We start from the raw sequence: 24,154 nt of genomic DNA on the forward strand, positions 1-24,154 counted from the left end.
AACTAATAAAAATAAATACCTAAAAAGAATAAATAAATAAAAGAAAAAGAAAAAAAAATTAACAAACAAGACAAAGTAAAAGCAACAAGTGCAAGCAGCATATTTATTATTTATTATTATTATTATTATTATTATTTTATTATATTTGCATTATTATTATTTTTATATAAATATTTGATATATTTTTTGGTATGTATTTAAATATGAAAAAGGTTACGTTTACATTCTATCTCTTATATACTTATACTACATATATATACTATATATAAATAACAAATACATATTTCTATTTAATATTTTATGCATTTAAGTTTTGGTTCTTGAAAACAAAAACAATTTAAGTACATTTGCTCTTCCCTTTCGCAACGAAAACAAAAAATGTAATATCAAAATTCTTTAAACCAATGTCTTCCCTTACACATTGATCGATAACGATAGAACATAGACATATCGTTCTATTGCTTTCTTCACAATGCCAGTTACATTTTTGTTATAAATAAGTATAAATTTTTCTCGTTTTTATTATATATAAATATATTTTACATGTACAAAAAAAAAAAAAAATTACAACGAAAAAGACAACAAACTGTATCAAAAACTTAGAAAAGCAAAAAAAAAAAAAAAAAAAAAACATTTCTAACTGTACTCCATGAATTTTGTTAATGTTGCAACAGTTGCTTCCATTGAACACTAATTTTGTGTGCGTATTCTTATTTAGTTAATTAATTAAATTACAATTATGTGAAGTGAAAACAAAAAACCATTTAGTTTATGGCGAATTTTAAGTTTCGTAAGCAAGCAAAAATAAAAACCGTTATAAAAAAAAACAAATTTGGATTTTATTCTGGGGGAAGTGAGATTGCTTATAGTGCCTGCCCACAGATGGCGCCAATTCAACTTGGCAGTTGCTCGAAATTGGACAGCAGCAGCTTTGAGCTTGAATGGATTTCTTTGATAGAAGATAATTTCTTTTAGTGACTTCTTAAGGCTTTGGAACATAGAGTCACTGTACTTTGCTGGAAATGTCCTATGTCGTTCATTTTAACCATATAAATATGAATATAGTCCTTAATATGACAATAAAGCACATATAACTGGTGTGTTTTAATATATATATTTTAATAAGGAATCCAAGATTAAACAACAATATTGATGATTTATTATATTAATTGTTACGGATTATTACAGAAAATCCTCAGGAACTCTGCGCTATTTTTGGTCGATCAACTCAATTTTTATATTTCCAATGCATTCAAGCATTCAAATCATCTCAAACGACAAATTCGTTTTGGCCAAGTCCAAGCGGCTGTTTGCCGAACTTCATATGCCGCAGAAATGCATAAATTGTAGCACACTTTTAGGCGGCACCAGAAATATAGTGACCGCCTTTGCTCACAGATGGCGCTACGCGTGCGTTGATAAACGTCAGTTGTAAAATTAAAAATTGCGTTTGTTTCAAATGGTGTGTTTAAATTTATTTCAATAAAATTACTGAAGCTATTTACAATTACCGAGCAGTGGAAAGAAATTTATGGTTAAAAAAAAAAAAAAAATTATTATATACAGCTACAAAATAGATTATAAATATACGAATTCCTAACATTAAATGAACTTACTAAAAAACTTTAAAAATATGTATATACAATATAATCCGGTTATAACGACGCTCAGGGTACTGTCGGTATACCCGGAAAACGCTTTAACCGTATTATTTTTCTCATATAAGTTTGTCTGGGGACCAAAATTTTCGTCGCAATCACCGTACGAACGCTATAAGCGGAGTCGTTATAACCGAATTCCACTGTATATTTATATGTATATATATACATATCGCTAATATTATAGCCTATATTCTATGCACTTTGGAACTTAAACATATGTTTCTCCAGTTACAAAAAATTCCTAAATACTAAATTTTTAAATTTTTTTTAAAGGCATTTTTTCTTGTTTTTTCTTTGATCAGGTTTAGAGAATAAAAACAATTTTCAAATGGGGCGAATTGCACTACATATTTGCCTAGGCTCAAGAACTGCTCGTATTTTATCGTAGATCTCTGTAGTTTGGCATGAATATTGAATTAATACTTTTGTAAGTCCAAATTATATTAGTTTTCGAGAATGCGGAAGCTGGTATTTTAGCTTTTTTTTTTAACGTACTTTCTGGCAGTGATAGTAGTTTCGAGTGGTTAGATCTGGGGGTTGTGGAGCGTTAAGTTCGGCTTATTAACGTTTTGTTGTTGCTTTTTATTTCTCCTTTGAAATAATTTGGAATTCTTTTGTGTTTCTTACACTCAATCTACACCTTCACTTAGATACGAACTTAAGCATTATATAAATAACAATTATGGTACAAAAAGCTGGACTCCTTTCTAAATGCACAGGTGTGCTCGTAGCATGTTATCAACAAGATCGGGACGTAGTGAAAGGGTAGGGGGAAAACAGAAGAACTGGGTAACTCTCTGTGGATAGACCATCACTCAGGCATCGGTAATATGATCAACAGCTAAGTGTGTTGCCCGGTCGCGTGGACTGCACCAGTGCAAGCGGCAGGGCAACACGCAAGCGGAAGAAGACAAAATCATAGAGAGCGCCTCCAGGGTCACTTTACAGTTTTAGCAAGTTCCTCCATGTTGGGCAAAAATTAATATGCACTTTCGAGTTAACTCGCTGAAGAGATAAACTTTTAACGTTTATCAAAGGAGGAATCTAGGCCCTCCATGCTCATTTATTGCTTTCAATGGAAAGCAGTTAGTAAGAAGAGCAAGCTATATGTAGGAGTAATGGCCAAAGAGAGTGGGAGAGGGAGAGGGAGAGGGAGAGGGAGAGACACAGACACAGACAGAACGAGTCTCAGCTGAGTGGTAAGCGTAAAAGAATCTTAGCTTAAAGTTCGATTGATAAACTCGATCGATGGATTTATGGATTGATTGATTGATTGATTGATTGATGCATGCTGACAATTTGGTCGAAAGCCCTTCATAACTAGTCGTAAATTACCGGACGCTGTGGCCCGCTGGCAAAGGAAGTTCCGTTTCCCGTTCCGTTGCCCAAACTAAAGTAAACGTAATGGCACATTGAAAGTCCCGCAGCCAGGATGTGCAGCGGCTACAGGATTGCAATTCAGGCTCAGCTTCAGCTTTAGCTACAGCTGCTCACATATGGCCCCACCAGGCGGCGCTCGCCTGGTAGTACCCATCGCTGCTCCAACTAATGAAGCTCAGCGGCGGCGGTGGCGGTGTCAAGGACAACACATCGAATTCCTCCTCGTCCTCGTTGTTGTTGTTGTTGTTGTGGTTGTTGTTGCTATTGCTGCTGTTTTTGCTGCTGCAGATGCAGGGCAAATAATGCCGTTGCTGATGCTGCCAATGCCGCTGCCGGCGCTGCTGCTCACAGTGCAGCCGCATCTGGCGCAGCCGGTTGCGCTTCCTCCTCGGCGCAAGACGTCGCACCAGATCCCAGCCGACGGTACCCTCTTGTTAGAAAACATGTTGACTGCTCTTGGCCGCCAGGAAGGGCTTCTCCTCGTTCATCTTCTCCAGATTGCCGCTGAGTGTCGGATCTGTTGGCCGCTGTCGCTTGAAGAATCCGCACTTCCACATGCCGTACGTAAAGACGGCAAGCAGCAGCAAGCCACCCAGCACGGCCAACACAATGATCCACGGCGGGAAGGGCTCCCGCTGTTGATCTAGCAGTTCCGGATAGGCGCGCGTCTCCACCTAAATCGAATAGGGAAATGAGAGATCATTTGAAATCTCCTTCAGTGCTCTGTCGATTGAGGATGCCTGCCTGGTACTTACCAATATATTATCATTGTTCTCCAGCTGCTCCACATGAAAGTCCTTTGGTATTTTGACCATGGCCGTGGATATGATGCGTACTAGATCAACGCGAGGATATTCGGCGACCAGCGTCGAGTTCCAGAGGCGCGCTTTGAGCGTCACCTGTGCCTCGGTCTTCGCTGGCATCGCATAGAACTCGCACTGAATCTTGATGCAGTGCGCCGTGAACTTGTCGCAATTGAGCTCAACAATCTGTTGTTTCTTGCTCTTGACGCTCGAGTCGCGTTCGTCCATAAATCGTTCGGGTCTCACGATGCGCTCGAAAGTGCTGCGCGGCAGTCGATTCGCTCCGCCGTGCTCCTGGCTAGACTTTTGCTGGCTCCAGTGCTGCGTCTGGCTCTGGCTCTGCGCCTGATTGTAGCTGAGCGTCTTGTTCACCTGAAGCTGGCGATGCGCGGGCGACCTCTTCATGGCTGCGGGCGCGATCATGTAGGGGGCGCTGCGCAGATTGGCAGCCATCTTGGAGGTGAGCTTCAGGGGATCGACATATTCGGGTGCCACAGTGCATTCGCCCTGGCCTGTCTCTATGCTGGGCTTTTCCTCCAGGTATTGCAAGTACTGCTCTTTGCCCTGCTCCATATCCTTGCTATGTCCGTTCTCCAGCATCAGCGGCAGATATATAATCAGCTGCACCTTGGGCGCCGCCGAGGGACCCTCGTTGAAGATCGAATAGGTGTGGACCAGCGGTGAGCCCACATCTTTCAGCTCCATAGGCGAATCTTGCAGCGTGGAGGCGCCACTGTAAAAGCTCTGCTCTGGATTGACCCAGCCGCGAACAATTAGCTCCGCTCGTCGCACCACATGCACCAACACATCGCGTTCGGGTAACTCGGGACCCACCAGCTTCGAGGTGGTGTTCGCAAAGATATGGAACAACATTTCCGTCTCCTTTAGCTCCAGGCTGTTCGGATCGAAGCGTATCGTCACATGGATCATGGTGCCCCTCAGCATCGGATTACCCAAGCTGCAGACCACCAAAGTCTCGTTGAAGCTGTTGCAAGTTGCATTCGTCTGCGAGGGATCGAAGGATTAAATCAATTACACTGACTATTTTGAGGTCTCTGAATGAACTTACCGGCTTCTTGGTCGCTATGTAGGAGACGCTCTTCTGATGCACAATGAAGAGCTGCGCCTCATAAGCGGAATCAGCCAGATTGCTCACGTTCACTGTGATCTCTAGTTCCGTTTTGTTGCCCTGTATCAGTGCGTATTTACCATCTGTGGAGGGGAAAGAGTAACATGTAAATTATGATTTGTGAACTAGTTCAATGAACTGAACTAGTTCCAAAACACAACAAACTCAGCTACATCATATGAGCCGCAGACAAACTCGCTCTCTTTTAGATATAACTGGTATTTTTTTGTAATGGAACTAGTTCTGCCAATTGCTGACAGTGAACACTCACCCTCCGCCGTAAGGTTCGGCTCCGCGACAAGTCGCAAATCACTGTCGCACTGATCATCATCGCCGCAATCCTTTTGGAACGTGCCCTCGAACTCGATGCGAGCCTGCGTCTGATCCAAAATGGGATTGAGACGTTTCAGTGGTGAATCGACCAGCTCCTGCTCGTCTAGCTTACATTCCAGGCGGAACCGTATTGGCGTCTGAATGTCTCGCGTATTGGCCTTGATATAGCCCGTGACCCGTTGGCACTCGAGTCGTCCGTTCGTGCGGACTCGCACCTTGTGGCTAATCACATTGCTGCGCTTGTTGTCCCTGTCGAAGTAGACGCGAGCGAACTTCTTGTTGTGCTCGAAGGTCTCCGCCTCAATGGTATAGGTGAGGTTGAGCTCGTTGCTCTGCTGCTCGTGCGGATCGATGCTGCTGCATGCCTCGAAGGTGAAGCACGTCAGATTCGTGGTCACATCCTCGCGGCAGCCAGCCCGATTCGGATCGATGTTGCGCAGCTCACTGCTCCGGTACGACGTCTGAATATTGATGATGGGCCGTGCGAGCAGCACCACAACAGCTGGCGGTGCACCCACCAGCAGGTCCACATACGAATTGTCATCGAGATCCGTATTGGCCGCTAAGGAGATGCCAAAGTTAGTCAGAGGCTGTGGCAGATTGCGCCCCACCTCGGAGGCCTGGATGCGTTGTGATGGCTTCTCGTTGAGGCCCTGGCGCGAACCGAGATAGACATAGACAACGCCGTCGCCCTCGTAGGGAGCGCCCACAGCCAAATCGTCGCATCCGTCCTTGTTGAGGTCCCCAATATTGGCCAGCGCCAGACCGAAGCGACTCTCCGGGGCGCCGGTTAGACGCAGCGTCGCCTTCTTGGGCAGCATATCGTTGTCGTTCTGATACACATAGACAGCGCCTCCGTCGCTCTTCGAAAAGTAGAAGGGCGCCGCAACAATTAGGTCTGGCTTCTTATCCCCATTTATGTCTGCCGTCGTCAGTTCGTAGCCGAAGCTCGAGCCGAACTGCTCCCCGTCGATGATCATGTGCACGGGAATGGGGCTCGTGTTGGCCTTGTCGAAGATAACCACCTGACCATGGCCGTTCGAGCGTGGCGCGCCAGCCGCATACGACATCCTCTCGCCAAAGTAGCGACCCCCTGTGACGGCCATGCCCAGATAACTGTACTTGTCCACGGGCGATGAGGCATCCGAGTGGTCACTGTAGTACATGTTCTTGTCCCGCTGCAGGTACTCGCCACCAACCTCTGTCACAAATATGGCGCCGCGCCATGTAAAGGGGCCCGGAGTGCCCAGCACCATTGTATTGTCGTCCAGCAGGGCGCCCGAGGTGCCCACCTGGCAGAAGCCATAGTCCTCGTGTTGCCTAAATGGATTGGCGACATTAATGAATGAGTAAGCTAGCTCTAGGCAGGGTCTAACCTACTGTGCGATGATCTGTTAAGAGGGAGAAAGAGCTCTACGATTCCTAGAGTTGAAAGGGACACTTGAAGTGTGGGAATCGAGATGCCTTGGGCTTACTTTGCAGCTGGGATCTAGGACCCGACACGAGGAGGATAACCCTCAAGGAGGATAACTCTTTGGTTGAGTCCTAACACACTCTTCGTTAAGCCCCAGTCCACTCTTACTTCAGCTGAATATGCCGCTTTTGTACTCTAGGTAACAGTGTATATTGAGTCCAGGGTCAGGCACGCGATGCCAGCGCAATGAAAAATTGCATGTCCAAGTCCACGTCATCTCCATGGGAGCATGTCTCATATATGCCATATCACATCATATAACAATTTATTCTTTGTGTTTCCTTTTTTGGGTGCGGTGCGACCCTGTTTGCGCAAGGCAAGCCCCCACAGCATAATGCCTCTACCCTAACCCTCCCCGATTCATATCTCACTGCCGTTTGCTTTGCCTTATGCGCTGACATTTAAATAAATTGAAATTTCTCCCCTGCAACGGCGACGTCATCGCTGTCACACCTGACCAGCCATTCCTCGACTTGTCCTTTCCAGTCCCATTTTGTAGTCCTCCTCCTGCCCCAAACATCTACCGCACACCACACACGCTGCATGCTAATTGGCCTAAACTGAAGCTAGACACGCGCTGAGTTCCTTGTTTTTCGACCCCCTTCCACCTAAACCACGCTGACTGAGTTTTGAAATATTCGTATAAAGATATTCTTCACCTTGACACTTTTTGGTTAATGGCAGGAGGGGGATTTGTGTTATGCTTGAATCGAACCTGACCATGACAAATTTACCATTCCGAATGGATTCATTTATGATAAATTTATGTTTTTCCCTGTCCGCTTTATTTATTACGTTTCCGAAAAAATGGAAATCCTAATCTCATATGTAGGCAGTTATTTATAGTTTTTAGAGTTACAAATCGGGACTTGTTTTAGCAATATCTAGAAAAGTTTCTCTTAATAGCCGAGAATTCTCTACTTCAGTCTTCTGTAGATATAATATCTAGGCCTTCCTTGTCTTCAATATAATCTAATCCCAATGAACAACATGGTAAAATTTGTACGGATCTCGCTCTCCACCTACCTTTGTGTGGGACGTCCCTTGCACGGCTCGTAGACCTCGTCGAATTGTAGGTCGTTAGTCAGCACATAGCAGAGACCCTGTCCATAGCGGTTCTCACGCTGTATTGTCACATACCGATGCGCACAGACGAGCACCTGATGAGGGAATCAAATCAAGGATCCACATACATTATATTATATGGTTATTCGAATCAAGCTGTAGTTGACCTTACCTTGCTGGCTAGTCCTTGGGAGCGTACAGTGACGCCCAACCATTGACCCTCCTTGATCTCGTCGCTAGATGGCGGTATTAGCTCGTCGACATCGTAGGCTGCAGGTGGCGCCAGGCGGCAACGGATAAAAAGTGCAAAAGGAGTTTTTTTGTTCTTGTTAGCAAATTGTGTGACGAAATTGTAAAAATATGTACGCGTGTATGTGTGTGTGTGCGGGTGTGTGTATATCTGAGTGTTTGTGTGTGTCGCATCAGTTACAACAACAACATCAACAACAACAACAACATCAATAACAACAATAATAATATAGTATGCAAGAATATGTAAATATGTATTCATATGTATGTACAATTAGATTGTTTTTTTTTTTTATTTAAAATATTATACAACAAATTTGATAGTTAAATTCTAAGCTAAACTCAAATTTGCAATATTGTATTTACAGCGAGCGGGTAAAGGCAATAACTATTGGCGCTGTTAAGCTATTAACAGCTGTTAAATAATACGAGCAAAGTAAGACCATGACAGAGAGAGAGAGAGAGAGAGAGAGAGAGAAGGAGAGCGGGCCAGTAGGGGCAGATCTTGCGATAGCGCACATGTGTAATGCGGTTGGAGCTAGAAGGGGGAAAAGAGGGGCTGCTCTACTTATAGATCATGCCTGCATAAACAAGTCGAAATATGTATGCAGCACATGTGCACCACAACAGTAACAGCAGCAGTGGCAGCAGCAGCAACAACAATGGGAACAGTCGCAAAAAGAGCAACATAAAACAGCAACAAGTGCAAACAAAATGTTCGACTAAACGAAGCATGAAAAAATATTCTAAAGCACCTCTCATGCTCGTTTGCTCGACTACAAAATGCTTCGCAAAACGTTTTAGCATGATAATGATCATGATAAATTCATAATCAGATGTGCAAAAGAGAAACGAGAAATGAAAATTAGAAAATTATTATGGCTCAATTAACAAATCAGACATGCAAAATAAATACATACATACATACGTTTTCAAATACATACATAGTTAGTTATGAAGCGTATATACCCCAGGCAGAAGCAGCATTTGCATGTCAGAGAGCATAACAAAACAAGAATGAAGCAACAAAAACTGGAAAGCGCTTCCAGCGTCGCTGTCAGCGTTTGATAGAATGCAGCCGTGACAGGAACAGCGCAGTAGCAGCGACATCGACATTGGAGTTGGAATGCTTTGCGCCTGCACCAATGCACGCACACATGCGCAATAGAAATTAAGAAACTGAGAGAGTGGGAGAGTAGGAGAATGGGAGAGTAGGAAAGCGTTAATATGTGTGAAACGTAACGAAATTGATTTAAAATGCATTTTAAAGCATCAAAGTGTTGAAATATGATAAATGATTATTACAGTGTGCCCGCGGCAAAGAGAGAGAGACAGAGAGAGAGAGAGAGAGAGAGAGAGAGAGATTGCGAATGAGATGGTGATTGACTGAGGAGAGCTGAGCGAGAAGCGTTACGTTTATCATTTATGTTTTCGACTTGCTTGCTAGCGCCTCTGACTGGCTTTTTTTGGGGCGTGGGCTGTCCTGGCGGCAGCTTTGACGGGTTTGACGCGTTTTAAAACGCGCAAAGTGAAAGTCGCGCGCTGCAGCTGACAAAAATTAGGCGCGTGGGCCGCAGGCGCACAGCTGCAGCTAGTTTGACATACATACATAGCTTTACATATGTATCTGTGCTGCGTCTCTCTCTCTCTCTCTATTTATTTATTGTTGTCCCAGGCCCAGTGAACTTTGCACTTTGGGACGCGTTTTGGCATTGACAGTGGGCGGCGTTGGCAGCGTTACCCATGGTTACTATGGGTGGTATTTGAGTGAACAATTTCGAGACGCTTGTCGCAAAAGAATTTTGACATGCCACACAAATTTTGCGTTGTGCCACAGCTATTTTTATGCGCGGCTGTTGTTCTCATTTTGCTCCTGCTTCGTCTTCTTCTTTTGCATTTTGTAAAATTTGTCACGTTCGGCAGTGGCTGAGGCAGAGGCAGAGGCAGAGGCGTCGACTGAGGCAGCAGCAGTGACAGTGGCAGCGGCAGCCAGCAACACGCTCTGATTGCTGTGCGTTAACAATATCAAAGGCCAGAAATAACAGCAGCAATAACTGCCAGTAACAGTGCTGTGGAGTGCTCTACTAGCACATACCCCTTACAATGTGGAGACGAGTGTTGGCAGTCCAGCATACCCTCTTTGCCATGCCATGCCAGAGTATATCAGCTGCAAAACGAGCACAGATGCCGATGTCGCCGTCGCCGTCGCCGTCGCCGTCGCTGTCGGCGCTATGCAAACATTTAGAATGCGAACGGCGCATAAAGAGTCGCTGCCGCCAGAGCAGAAGAGGGCAGTGGGGTGGGACCAGTGGAAGCTCCCAGACACAGCTGTTGCAGCAAATGAATTTACAGCACAATATTTAAATAATTTGGAGCTGAGTAAATATAATTAAGGCTAAAGGAGTCACCAATTGGTAAATGGCTTCCCTCGCGCGCACCCACTCCACAGGCAAAGCAAACAAGAAAAGGCGAATGCGAAATACCCTAGTTATTATAATATACTTTATATGATCGTAAATGTTGATCATGATTTCATAATTAATTCGGCTTGTAAAATAGTTTCTCTTGCATTATATAATTTCATTTCATTCTGAATCTGAATCTGTTATATATGAGTTTTTTAATAAAATAATGAGTATGCAATTTGTCGACTGTCAATACAGATCAAAATTATGTATACACATATGCATATACATAAGTCATCGACTAAACATTTCGCATGAAACAGGGGAATTGCCCAACAAGTGATTATATATATTTCACTAAAAAAAAAAAACAGACGAGAGGGAAAGAGCGCAAAAGGGGAAATTATATATTACTACAACATTCCAGTAATGCAAAAAATTATAGCCAACAAAAACTATTTAGCATCAGCACAAAAGCTATGCAAATCAAATCGAATCGAGCTTGATTGACTAGTCTATACCCTGTAGCTAAGAGTCTCCACATGAAAGTGCATGCATTGAACTAGTTTTGTCCATCGATATTTATCGATTAATTCTCGATATATGTTGCTAGACTATATAGATTAGTGCCCTATTACTAACTTCCATTGAGCTCTCAAGCTTTTCAGGGTATTTATTGCATTGGCAAGCTTTGCTAAAGCAATCAATTGCATGATTCCACAATCTTTTATTTCCAATTCATAAACAACTTTATTAGGAACAAGTTCTGAAAAATATTTATGAGTCCCCTGAGTAAGTCGATACGTAAGAAGAAATACAAAAAACCTAGTCCAGTCGACCAAGAGTTGATGGCAACGTTTCGTCTATGACTTGAGCTTAAGCATCAGGTGGATTGCATGAAGTCTGCTGCACTTGAATATGATTAAGTTGGCTGCGCTAAAATTAGCTAGCTAAGGTCAATATACATATATGGGACAAGTCAAACGGTCAGCAAGTTCTTGGCTTAGAGCGAAGCGAAACTAGCCCTAAAGCCCATTCAAAAAATTCCAGAGCGGACTTTAACCTACGATCAAGCGCACTCCACTAGCTCCACAAGTTCTCCCAATGCTGGTGCCGATGATTAATGAACATTGAACTAGTTAATAACGAAATGTGTCAACTAAATGGCTGGTAATAGTTACAAGTGGGTTGTAAGTCAATATATATTTAGTTAATCATATATGGTTTACCAATATTATTTATTATCCTGATATAGAATATATAGATATGTATATATTTATATTATTATATAAGCTTATAAAGCGTAAATGTACATGCAACATATGTGTAATAGAAAGTGGTGGCCCATCCTTAAAAAATGCCGTTAGTTTTTATTTGGCATGCGTGACTGTACATTGATCGATAAGTTATCGCTGATTTATATACATATTGAGTGCGTGAGTGTGACTGTGTGTGTGCATATCGATAGTAAATGTTTATCGCATGGTAAGTTATCGTTGCACTTCGATACAGTTAGATATATCCATATACATTTATTTATATTTATAGTTATATGTGAGCAATCAATCAAAGCAAATGCAAATCAAAAATTATGTGCTTTATAAACAATCAAATTAAATGCTCAAAATGTGTATTAGTTATTGATTTTTTTTAAAATCCAAATTTTGTTTTTTGTTTTGGTTTATATGTGGGCAAAAACAACAACAAATAAAGCACCCATACCACTTACTAGGTTCATAAGCTCCGCCAGATGCTAAATGATAAATTCGTTTCATATATATTTTATTTCGATTTTCATTTTGAAAAACATCGAAAATAGTTTGTCAATAATTTTGGTTGAGAGTATTGTTTTGGGAGATAGGTATATGAGTTTTCCATATGCGCACCGAATATACATATTGTATACATACATATATATATGTTTTTTTTTAAAGTTTATATATATATATATATATATATATGTGTGGTTTTAGGGGGGTTTACGTAAGGAAAGAGAACGGAAACAAAAATAAAGAAAGAAAAGAAAATTAAAAAACGCAAATAAATATTTTGTTGATGTTTGAATAAAAACAAATTGAATGTCACTAAAAAACTAGAGCTATACAATAAAAGATTATAAACTAAAGCTATATATATATATATATATATATATATATATATATATATATACATATTGATATAGTTATATATATATATGTATATATAGCTAAACTATATTAAATTACCAAATACATAGAGAATGTTAAAAAGGTTTTTAGTCACATTTGTTTTTTACACGGGATTTTATGTACATGTACAAGAAGCTAACCTATAAATAGGATCTATAGAATATGATCCTTTAAGACTTTAAGATTTATGCTTAGTGTTAGCTCTGACAGATCTGTTAGTCACTTGGCATTTGGATTTAATATAAAAGCTGGCTCAAACTTAACTTTAGACTTGTTTTGGTTAGTTTCCCGCTAATATGGCCTCTGATTATTAAAGTTCCCTTATCAGATATTATTATATATTGAAAAAACCTCCACCTCTATAACATTAGCATTTTTTTCTTATTTTAATTTAGCATTAATTTTTTGATTCGAAAATTTTTTATTGATTTTTTTTGTGGTGCTCAAACTGAAATCTAAACATAAGCTAATCATAAATTATATACGTAGTGTTAACATCTAATTGTCTAGGCATATATATCTATATATATACATATAGAGTTGGAGTTTTACTTACATCGTCGGCCGTCCGTTATGATCTGTTCGCAATCGTTGTAGTCCGTGGTTATCGGGCACATGTATAAAGCTCCCGATTGCGTGGTATTTGGCTGTTTATTTCGATCCAGTGGAGCGCCTACGAGTAAGCTGCAAGTAGAAGAACAAGAGGGAATATTTATAATAAAGTCTTTCAGTCAAAAATAACCGCAAAATACTTTGTTAGCCAGGAGGCTAGCACGATCACACGATCGATATTAATCGCCATTGATCGGCTAACGGTGTAATGCGTGTTTGCGGTTTTAAAGCCACACCGAGATAAAGCAGAGATACAGACAGAGAGACAGACGTCGCTTTGTGGTTCGCATTGCTCAGGTGTCACAGGAGTTCAAGTGAACCCAAGTGAGGGCGGCATGCAAGTGGGCGGTTCAGGAGAGGAAGCGAGAAGACATTTGGTCAGCTAGTAATCAAATCGATTTTGTAGGTGGAACCAGTTCAATGCACCTTTTTTTTCTGCTATATGCGCATGCAGGGGCTTGCCGAAACGTAATTACATTAGGAATAAACCTCAGAGCGCAGTCTCGACACCTGAGTGGTCTGAGGTGTAATCGAAAAGGAAGGAGCAAGGGGGAGTTGATGTCTTGAATTGGGCGCGTCAACACGAAAAGATGTTGCAAATGAGCTAGACAGGCAGTCAGCCAGATAGCGGGGCAAAGAGTCTTAAGGAAAACTTAAAAGGGCAGTGCCCGATAAACAGATACCCTGTAGCTGAGCTGAGCAGCTGTGTCAATTTTGTATAATTGTCTGAAACAAATTTCTGTTTCCGGCTTAAACATCGATATTTGTCGATAGTAAGCGAATTATCGATATAATTTCTTTTGCGCTTATAAAATTTCTGCTTTACCTAAGTTATTTCCCCACATCGTTAGTTATCGATATTACGAGAGTTATCAAAACGCATTTGCTGCATGCACATCAGCGTATATTTTTATCGTCTAGTGTAGTTCGAAATGGCTCTCTCTATTTTGAATGGTCTGAGGGTATGATTTGGCAAGCAAATGCTGCTTCACCCACGTAGCACAGTGTAAACATGCAACTTCATTATCCTCCAGCGGCAGCAGCGGCAATTGCGATTTTATGGTGGCCATTAAGTGCGGCACCTAGGCACCTACACGTTGCCACATGCCACATGCCACATGCCGCATGTTGCGTCTTTAAGTGCCCCAAGCCCAACTGCAACGACGACGACAGCAGCAACAACAACAACAACAACAACAGCAACAGTAACAACAACTGGAGACAAGTTAAAGTTGAGGGCAGGTCCAAGTCATTTGCTGTTTGTCGCCTACCAATTGACACTTGGCCCGCACATTACCCAACACTGGCCTCTAGTTTTTACACTTTTTCTCCAGTTTTTATGACATGGCTTTAAATGTTTTTCTTTTTCGTAGTTGCTTGTCTGAAATAGCTTTCACAATAATTAAGAGGCTTTGCGAACTAGTTCTTTGGCCAATTAGGTGTTGGAACGGTTCGAGAAATAGGAAAGTTTTGGTTGCAAGTGTCAAACTCATGTGAACTTGAACAAAAATTAAATTATGTGAAAACGTAAACAAGCATCGCGAAACTCACTCTCTCTTCGCCATCTCGACTCTTTTCGTCGGGCAATAAAAGCTGAGAACTTGTTCTCGGGCTACAAAATTTATGAACTACTCGTCGGTGCCATCAGTGCGATCGTAATAGCTTTTGAATATCTTAATGCACACCCACTGAACCATCAAAGTGGGCCCAGTCAGCCAATAACTGGCCAGACCTGATTCAAACACTTCCAGACAGGACTGGACTGTGGCTGCGGATCTTCCCCTGCCCCCTGTTCCCTGCCCAGTGGCAGCACTAGTTGCTGTCGTGCGACACTATGCAACACTGCAGGTCGCATTCTCATGCCGCTTTTTATAGCCTCCGCATGTCACGTTTGTGTAAATCGACCTCGTGCCTTGCTCCCCTAGCCCCTCTCGCGCCTCGACCAGGCAGGAGGCCTTTTAGCTCTTCGTTGGCTCTCGGCTCTTTGGGGTCGCGGCCAGTTGGCTGCTCATTTAGCATGTTTAGTTCCATGTCATCTTGCGAGATTTGGTAATGAAATGTTGAACAAAAATGTATAACAAACACATCAACATATGTTGCCATTTCGGCCCTGCACGACTGGTCGATGACCTGTAATCTGTTGCAGCATGTTGCTTGAGTGGTTTTAGTGTTTCTTTAAAGTGAGTGGATGGGACTATTAAAAACTTAGTAGATTATAATGGTAGTAGCATATTGTATATATTATAGTAGTAGTAGTAGATAGTTAGATGGATCTATCTTGATCTCTTATGATCTGAAAATGACGAAGAGAGCTGTTGTCGATTCTATTTGCTAGCTCAGTTCAAAGAAACAACTCAAAAAACCTGTAAAATCCCAAAATGATTATATAAAATATACCAAACTAAAATTACTAATGGTTCCTACGGTACATTCTATATCTTATAGGGTATATAAGCTAAAGAGTAAAAGACAAAAAGAACAGCTTTCACATTAAAATTAACAAGGGAAGCAAACAAAGAAGCAAAAGAACCGAATGACGACGACAAATCTGAGTCTTGTTTGCCTGGTGGAACATAAATCTGTGCATAGAGCGCCGACGATCCATAAATCTTCAGTCGCTGCAGTCGAGTATTCCCCAAGCCACAACTCGGAGTCCATAAAACTGTATTTAATGTTGCTGGAATTTTCAAAATTCGGTAAACTCGCAAAGCTCTGTGTTTGGTTATGGGACAAGAAGAAGTCGCTATCAGAGAGAGAGAGAGAGAGAGAGGGAGAGAGAGGGAGAGATGAAGAGAGAGACGTAGGCTGATTTAATGCCACTTGGCACTTAGCTTATCAAATAGTGCAGTTCTCCTTTAAAATGAAAGATAGATAAAGATTGGGGCTGGAGATGGAGTAAATTGAGTATTTGGATGCTCCACATGTGGAGTTCGATGGGTCTATAGCCAAATCAATTATCGTCAAGCTGCACTTGGCTCCACTTGCAGCTTCTAGATGCAATTAAAACCCGCCCCACACTCGACGCGACTTGTCGAATGCATTTAATTAAATTTAAGCATTAATTGCCGCATAAATGCGACGCGCGTGTCGCTTCAATTGCCGCAGCAAAACGGAACCAGCGCCTGACGCCGCCCGCTTCAGGGTAAACCCTTTCAAGTGGCTTTCGGTCAGGGCAATCAAGACGCCCCGCCCACCCTCTTAACGCCCTCTACACCCGTTTAACCCACTCGAAACGGTCGCGAGTCGCAGCGCAGGCTGCCCGCAGCTTGAAGATCTCATAGAAATTTGATTGCTTTCATTAGGGAATTATATTTAGTGCAATTGAAGATTGTATTGAATGTCATGCAAAAATAAACGGCAGACATTTGAGTGATGTGTGAATGGAACCAGTTCAGAGCTGTCAGCAGATAATATGCTAAATTTATTCATTTAATTAGGCTTACTAAAGTGAAAATTGAACTAGTTCTTTTAATTAACCAATATAAATAACAAATAATGGATAATCCTTGGGCATTTCGGACCTTTTCATGCTCAGGCAGTAGAAACCTCCTCGCGATTCTTAATTTAATTAACTAATTAACTAATTGAAGAATTGAGTTTGATAAGTTCGTACTATCGACTGCTCTTATCCTAGTCTCTCGTCCATCACAATCAATCATCAAGCACCGCACTAGAGCATTGAGCTTCTTTCCAGTAAAACTCAGCCAAATGGAAGCAATTCGAATGCGATTTCTTTCGATTTCCATCCAGCTGAAGAAGTTTGTTGCTGCCCCTCGAGCTGCCCCCCCTCGGTCGCAGCCGCAGACCAATGTCTGTTTACAGCTGTGTTTGTTTTTAGCTGCCGCTGCTTCTCCTTCGTCTTCTGCATATTTTCAATAATACTCTGTTTTATTTGGATGTTTTTTTTTTTTTTTTTTTTTTTTTTTTTTGGGAGTCATTGGCTGGTTTTGTTTGTGCCGCTTATTAGTCATCATTATCACAAGTGTTCCCAAGTACCGGCAGCCCTTCAGTCTCGTTCTAACTCCCCTCTCATCCCTCTATCCCTGTCATTCTCACTCTCAAACTGACTCTGTGTTGCAGCATGACTGCTTGCCGCACCCCTTGGCCGAAATTCCGAATACTCTTTACAATATTTATTATCATTTGTCCGCTGCCACAAGAATTTCATTTCACTTCATTGTCGAGTCTTTGGATTTCTTTGCTTGCAATAGTTTCCACAGCTCCCCTCCTGCCGTCCCTGGCCATAGTTTTACCCCAGCTAATCCCCTTTTGCCGGCCCTGCTCGGGTTTATATAAATATTTATGCTTGAATTGGAGACAACAAGAATGCTGACATCGGCTGCCCCCCACTCTAATACAGTCTCATCTTCTTCTTCTTCTTCTTCGATTAATGAATGGAATTTCCGCCAGTATTCATTGATATTTCCATATTTTAAAAGTAATTTCATTGTGAATCATTCGTATCTCAATAACTAAATCTAGTCTAAAATTTCCAGTGAATTTTGAAATTTCTAGCTACTTGAGTTTGGAATAGAAAATTTCAATTTTTAAATAAATTATTTAATATGTTTACTGTGAAATTTTCGCTTTAGTTTTGGCTTGGGTAAACCAAAAGTTGAGAGATCTTTTCAATGATGCCTTAACTCCCTGCTTTACATAGATCCCATTTGGTCGAATATAGAACGTGATTTCCTTGGGAATGTGGATTTTGAATGGTTACTTATATAGTGAATTTTGGTATAGAGATAATGTGAACAGATTTCTTTTATTTGGTTATATTTCCAAGATTTTTCCAACATAATATCTCTTCCCTCGATAAATAGTTATATGATAATCTCTAAATCATTTCTGCTGCTGCTACTCGAAACTCGAAATCGTGACGAATACCTCAATACACACAGTCAAGCACTCACGGACTAACACACACATACACACACAGCCACATCAGATGCCAATTGCCAATACGAGCAGTTAGCAGGAATTAGGAATCCTGTTGAGCTGTGCGTAATTATGGCCACGGGCCAATAAGACTTGGTCACGTTCGTTCGACTTGTGCATGGATTGTTTGCCCTGACAATGGATCAAACAGCAGGCAAATTGAATTGAGCGCGATTCCATTGAACTCACGGCAGGCCGACAGCCAGGCAGGCAGGCAGGAAGAGCCAGGCAGCAGCAGCCAGACGCCTGCGGGCACTTCCTGCTGGCAGGATTCAGTGCCGCAGCCGGCTTGTTAAGTAAGTTATCTAGGATCCTACCTGGCAACTGCTTGTTACCTGTCAGATCGAACGCGCCGATATGACGGTGTCTGGTGTCGTTTACCTGCAGCTGCCGAATGCCGACATCTACCTTGCCTGTCGCAGTCCAGCTAAATGGCAATGCCAGCTAAAATAGGCAAATTGGAAAATAGCTGCAGTGTTTGGTCTAACCAAAATGACGAACAGTGATAACTAGAAGGACAACAAGAGAGCTCAAGCCGACTTGGCAATACTCTGTGGAAGGGGAACGAGTTTTTTTTGTTCTGATTTTCAATCTTAATGCGAGCAATGGACTAAGAGAGAGACAGAGATCTATTGCTCAAAATATATATAGAGAGCCAGTCACAGACACATTATCATAACTTCATTATGCCCCTCCATGTGACATTCATTTGCAGTTGGTACAGGGTATGGAGTGTCCAAGTGGCTAATTCAATTTGCGCCTTAAGATGACGCCAATGAGCAGACCCCTCTTCACCTAACACGCTCTGAATATTGTATTTGAATGAGGATTGAGTGTGAGTGTGAATGTGAATGTGGACGCTGATTGACAGTCTCTGGAATGCCCAATGTCAAAGCCGCACTTGAAACTGTGCGGGCATAGAAGACTAGCTTAAGGGAATGGAACTATAAAAAAGTTATAAATTGGGAAATTTATAGACTGCACATCTTCAGTAGATGATCAGAAAAGGCTTCCTCTGTCCAGTCTCCACCGAAGATATTAGATTGGGAATAGCCAATTACAGGGTATGTGCTGGTCGGCTTAGCCGCTTGTAGCTAAAACTTAAAGCCAGAAAAACAGAAACCACAAAAGTTGACATTAATTCCTAAGAGATTTGTCAAAAAATTTGCCTCGTACAGTAATTCAATAAATTTGTTGTATATTTTTTTGTATTTTGTATTTTGTTTTTGAATAGTTTTTGTTTTTCTTTGGGATCAAGTTAAAATTCAAGACAGGCAGCGAATGCGCATAATTTGATGGGGATTTTGGTTAAGTCATTCAAGTGTGTGCGACAGGGTTGCGGCTTGGCCCTCGCAGTGGGCTGGGTTTGTCAAGGTGTCAACGCATCATGGCTATAAAAAGACATTGGCCCACACCCAAAAACGAAAAATCCATGAAGTCATAGGCCAAGGGCCATGGCTCTTTCGACTAGCTCATTAAATTTTTTTCATATATTTTTTTATTTTTATTAATTTTTTCATGCATTCGGCGCATTTTTCACAACAATTTTCCTGGGGAGGGGAGGAAGACAGGTGTTGGTGGTTTGTTTAATGTCTTCATTTGAGTTGGCCAAATGCGCATCCAGCACGCGCTTCCGGCCAGGTTTTCAGGCAAAAGGAACAGCAATAATGTGTCCATAAAGTTGGCCAAAGGACAACAAAAATATAGATATAAGAGATATATGAGTAATATACCAAAGTCTGAATACTCTATACTTAATGAAAATATAGATTCTTGAAATTTTTATAGGTCAATTTTATTATGGGAATAATATTTACGATGATATGTTTTATTTATAATTCAGCTGAACTACTTATAGGTATATTCTCCAGCTAAACTAATTAGCTTACAGATGCTCATATGGAAAAACATCTGGAAACCTCTGTTAAATTTTGCTCTAATATTTGGAAAATATGAGAAAGAGAAATATTCTTGATTGTCCAGTTGATATATCATACAGTACTTCATATATAGAGGTAGTTACATGACGACACAAATCTATCTTCACGGATAGCTGAGTTTCCTTCGAATAATCGAACAGCTCTATAATTACCTCTTACTGTTTGTCTACGTCAGCTGAACTAAAGTGTACATATGTCGCTAAACAAAATTGATTACCAACTCGTCGCAAGTTCTTGTAGGGTATTACGAGACAAGGCGAACGACGTCAGCAAGTTCTATTTATGTTATGTATGTTATGTATATGGTATGCATGGATGTTAATGGCGCCGTCAAGAAATGTGGAAATTGACATAAAAAGCAGTTTAGAGAGTGAGTGAGAGAGAGAGAGGTAAGAGGAAAGAGAGCGAGTTACAAAGAGAGCGGTAAGGGAGAATGAGAGAGAAGGGAGGGACTTGGAAAAGCTGCGATTATGTGCGTCGCATATCGAGCAAAATTTGGAATACGATTAACGGTAGCACCGGCCTCGCTCCAGTTAACCAAGTTTGGGGTCATCATTTACGGCTCATTAATGTGGTCAACGAAATGAGAAATTGAAGTGCGCTGCACAGCAGGAAATGCAATCGACCAGACAGAGAAACAGACAGACAAACGGTCAGACGGACAGACAGTGGGGCAGATAGGCCAACAGCCAGCTGGACAGTGGCACCAATGCATTGCAATGTTGGCTGTCAGCTTAGCCAACAGCTCTCGGCCCACGTGGCAAAGGCCTCGCTCCAAATTTGAGCTGTCAGCTTGCAGCTGATAAGATTACACACAAGCGAACAAAAACTAAAAGGCGAGAAAAAGCTCAACTGACTTTCAGAGTGCAGAGTACAGGGTATCAGCTTTATAGACTGGCAGACACTCTGCGCTCGATCAGTAAGTAAACTTAATTGAAAGAAGCTTTCTTTGCATTGCAAGCACATACTTTCAAAATATGTGTGAGGTTATTTATCGATATTTTATAAATCGTAATATATATAAATATATGTAAATATATCAGCATTGCTGCTATTTAAAAACATATGTTTCAGTTATGAAATCGATATGTTAAGAACAAAATGTCAATTGAACATTTTTATCAAGTTTTAAATTTCTCTGTTAATTTTGACATAAAATAACGAGATGTAATTAAGTTAATAGGTATTTAGTAAATATTTCCTGCAATTTAAAACACAACAACATTTTGCCAGTCAAATGACAGTTTTTCGTGTCACGCGCTCATCTTTAGCAGTGACTGAGTGACCGTTTGTATCCCCATTTATCAGCTGCTTATTCGAAGCACTCGAGCGTCAAATTGCTACCAGCTGTTAAACTATCCAGCAGCTTATACCCTATGTGCCTTTGCGCCGACCACGCCCACTTTGCTCACTCTCGATCGACTCCCCCCCTTACGACTAAAGTAACGTAATAAAGTAGCACAAATTGCGGGTTTTCAGCTTATCGCCGAGCAGCAGCAGCAGCAGCAGGAACAACAACAACAAACTAAACAAGGGAAAACAAGCGCAACAACAAATTGTTTTCCATTTTCATTTCCATTTCCATTACGAAAATTGATGGCAAGGTCAAGCGCGTGGTTCATCGCGTAGTGCGCAGGCGCAGCCACAGCCAACTTCACGTATGCCTTTCTCTGTCATGCTATTGTCATGAATTGTTTAACCAGCTACATTGTGATGTCGTCTTTGGGCCTCTCCACATGGGCATTATAATTTTACCATAAAATGTGTTCATACAGAGCATATATCTTCTCTGATTACATTATATAGCTGCCATGGAAAAGATCAAGCTAGAATAAAACAGATCTATGGAGAAATACTTTGACAAGTCTTCTATCGGAATAAACGAAAAATGCTGCACTATGACTTCAGATCGGTTAGAGAATTTGATATTCGGTTTCTATTCACTGCTCTCTTCACCATACAATTTCTCTCTCCCTTTATCTTTCTCTCTCTCTCTCTCTCTCTCTCTCATACTCTGTCTCCAACTTTGTGTTTTGTTGTTTGCCGCCAACCATGTTGCGACGTTTGGAAGATCGATGACATGGATCATCATCAACGTTTGAACCCTTGCGGTCGCATTGCAAGTGTGTGTGTGTGTGTGTGTATTTAAAGGGGGGAGAGAAGATTTGTGTGTATTGCGTAAGAGTGTGGGTCGCCACGTTCATTCAAAGCGAATACAAATGATGCCCAAAGACCATAAATTATATATCGAAATGCTTGTTAAGCGTCGAACAGCTCTGAAGACTAGGCACTCGATTAAGTTAGGTTAGGTTCGAGACAATAAATTCAAATGCCTCGCAGCATAATAGATTGGGAATTAACTTTTAGTAGGGCTAGGTTAAACGGGTTGCCCTAACACAACGTGAATTATGGGAGTACATTTCAAAGTTGGGTTAGACTATACAGAGTGGGTTTACGACTGTGTAATACAAATTGCTATGGTACAGCTTAGAATTTCAAAGATATCATATAAGAGTTGACCTACGATCGAGTGCTTAATATATTCTTCTTCAATTTTGTATATTTTATACAGCCATATCAAATCAAGTTTTTGGGTCGAGCCTAAACAGCTACCTCTCTCCTCTTCTAATCCACCTTCATGGAAACCAGCGAAATGAACAGGTTCGCAACTTCTACGAAAAAGTCAGCGCATATTGTGAAATTTCAACGTATTCCCCTAAGAGAACTATTTCCACTTAATATTTCGGATACCTGTTGTTCAGCTCGCTATGGAAATTACCAAATTGTCGGCAAGGTCAAATTTGCAGCACCTTAGGGTTGGTATCTTCTGACAAATTTTACTTTCGAAATACCTTTGCGCAGCTATTGTTTGCTCTTGAGGGCTGGGCCAGGCGACCAATCGACCAGGCGGTGGGCTAGGTCAGACCGAACTGAGAAGATGGGCTAAATGAAGTGTGTGTCGAAACGACGGTTGGAATACGGACGTTAATGATGGCATAAAATCGTTTGACGACAATGAGACAACGGCAATAAAAATCGTAAAACACGCCTCGGTCTCTGCACCAGACAGAAACTGAACTGTGAGTATTTGTTTTATGGTCTCTTTGAACTTGTTGTATAAGATGGATGATAGTTGAGAGAAAGAGAGAGACAGAGAGGGAGAGAGAGCAAGAGAGAGAGAGAGAGAGAGAGAGTAAGAGTAAGATAGAGCAGATAAGTAGTTGGGCAAGTCATTGGCATATTTAAACATAATTTGGTATTTTTATTATCCTTTTATGCCAGCACAAGTCGCCGCTTGGAGACAATGACAGCTAATAGCCCGAGCCCGAGCCCAAGCCCAAGCGTTAAGTGGGCGCCCGACTAGGGACTAAGGTACAAAGCGTAAGAGGGATCGATTGTGTACAATTCTCCCTCCCTCATCTACCTCGGTCTCTCGGTCTCCCTGTCGCTCTGTGTGTGTGTGTGTGTGTAGGTAAACAAAAACACCGTGCAGGTAAATTACAAAAGGATACGAAACGTGCGCATAAATAAACAGAGCTCGAGAACTGAAGAACTCAAAAGATCGGGATAGAGAGAGGGAGAGAGGGCGATCGAGGGAGTGGGAGAGAGGAAGAGAACGAATGCGGACTGGCTTTTGTTTTGTTTCTGAGTTTTGGTTTCGGTTTCGGTTTTTGAATTTGAAAGGAATTGGCATAGGGCCCGCTGGCTAACATGACCATGCCACACAAGTTGCGGCAGCGCGCAGCAGGTAATGCTCCATGCCACATGCCTCAACACTGCGGGTTGGAGCTCTACAAGTTGAGGCGGGGGCGTGCTCCATAGAAATTGATAGGCGTCCCTGGACGCCTGCCCAGTGCATATAACTTCTTTTTTTTTTTTTTGAAGATCCATTCACGCACACACACACATACACAGCATCATGGGCTGGGTGTTAAAAGTTGAGTTCAAGAACGAGATTAAAGAGCAATGGTTAAGGAAGTGTGAGAGAGACGTAGAT

General features: G+C 41.7%; 1 protein-coding gene across 4 annotated transcripts in view; it reads right to left on the reverse strand.

Moving 5' to 3' along the window:
* Positions 1-1,449: 1,449 nt before the first annotated feature.
* Positions 1,450-24,154, reverse strand: part of mew (multiple edematous wings) — a 59,436-nt gene continuing 36,731 nt past the window's right edge. The window contains exons 2-9 of one of the 4 annotated variants that reach the window (XM_018016016.2): positions 13,224-13,351; positions 12,229-12,252; positions 8,018-8,115; positions 7,807-7,940; positions 5,245-6,626; positions 4,914-5,056; positions 3,797-4,849; positions 1,450-3,715 (exon numbers count right to left, since the gene is read on the reverse strand). In XM_018016016.2, coding sequence (XP_017871505.1) covers positions 3,476-3,715; positions 3,797-4,849; positions 4,914-5,056; positions 5,245-6,626; positions 7,807-7,940; positions 8,018-8,115; positions 12,229-12,252; positions 13,224-13,351 — 3,202 coding nt within the window. In that variant the 3' untranslated portion in view covers positions 1,450-3,475. Of the gene's footprint in view, positions 3,716-3,796; positions 4,850-4,913; positions 5,057-5,244; positions 6,627-6,682; positions 7,776-7,806; positions 7,941-8,017; positions 8,116-12,221; positions 12,253-13,223; positions 13,352-24,154 lie in introns of those variants that run through there. The other 3 variants (XM_089476059.1, XM_018016017.2, XM_089476060.1) reach the window with 3 other exon arrangements.

This window comes from Drosophila arizonae, chromosome X, assembly GCF_054131065.1.
Source record: "Drosophila arizonae isolate 15081-1271.41 chromosome X, UAZ_ARI_1.0, whole genome shotgun sequence".
Classification (NCBI taxonomy): Eukaryota; Metazoa; Arthropoda; class Insecta; order Diptera; family Drosophilidae; genus Drosophila; species Drosophila arizonae.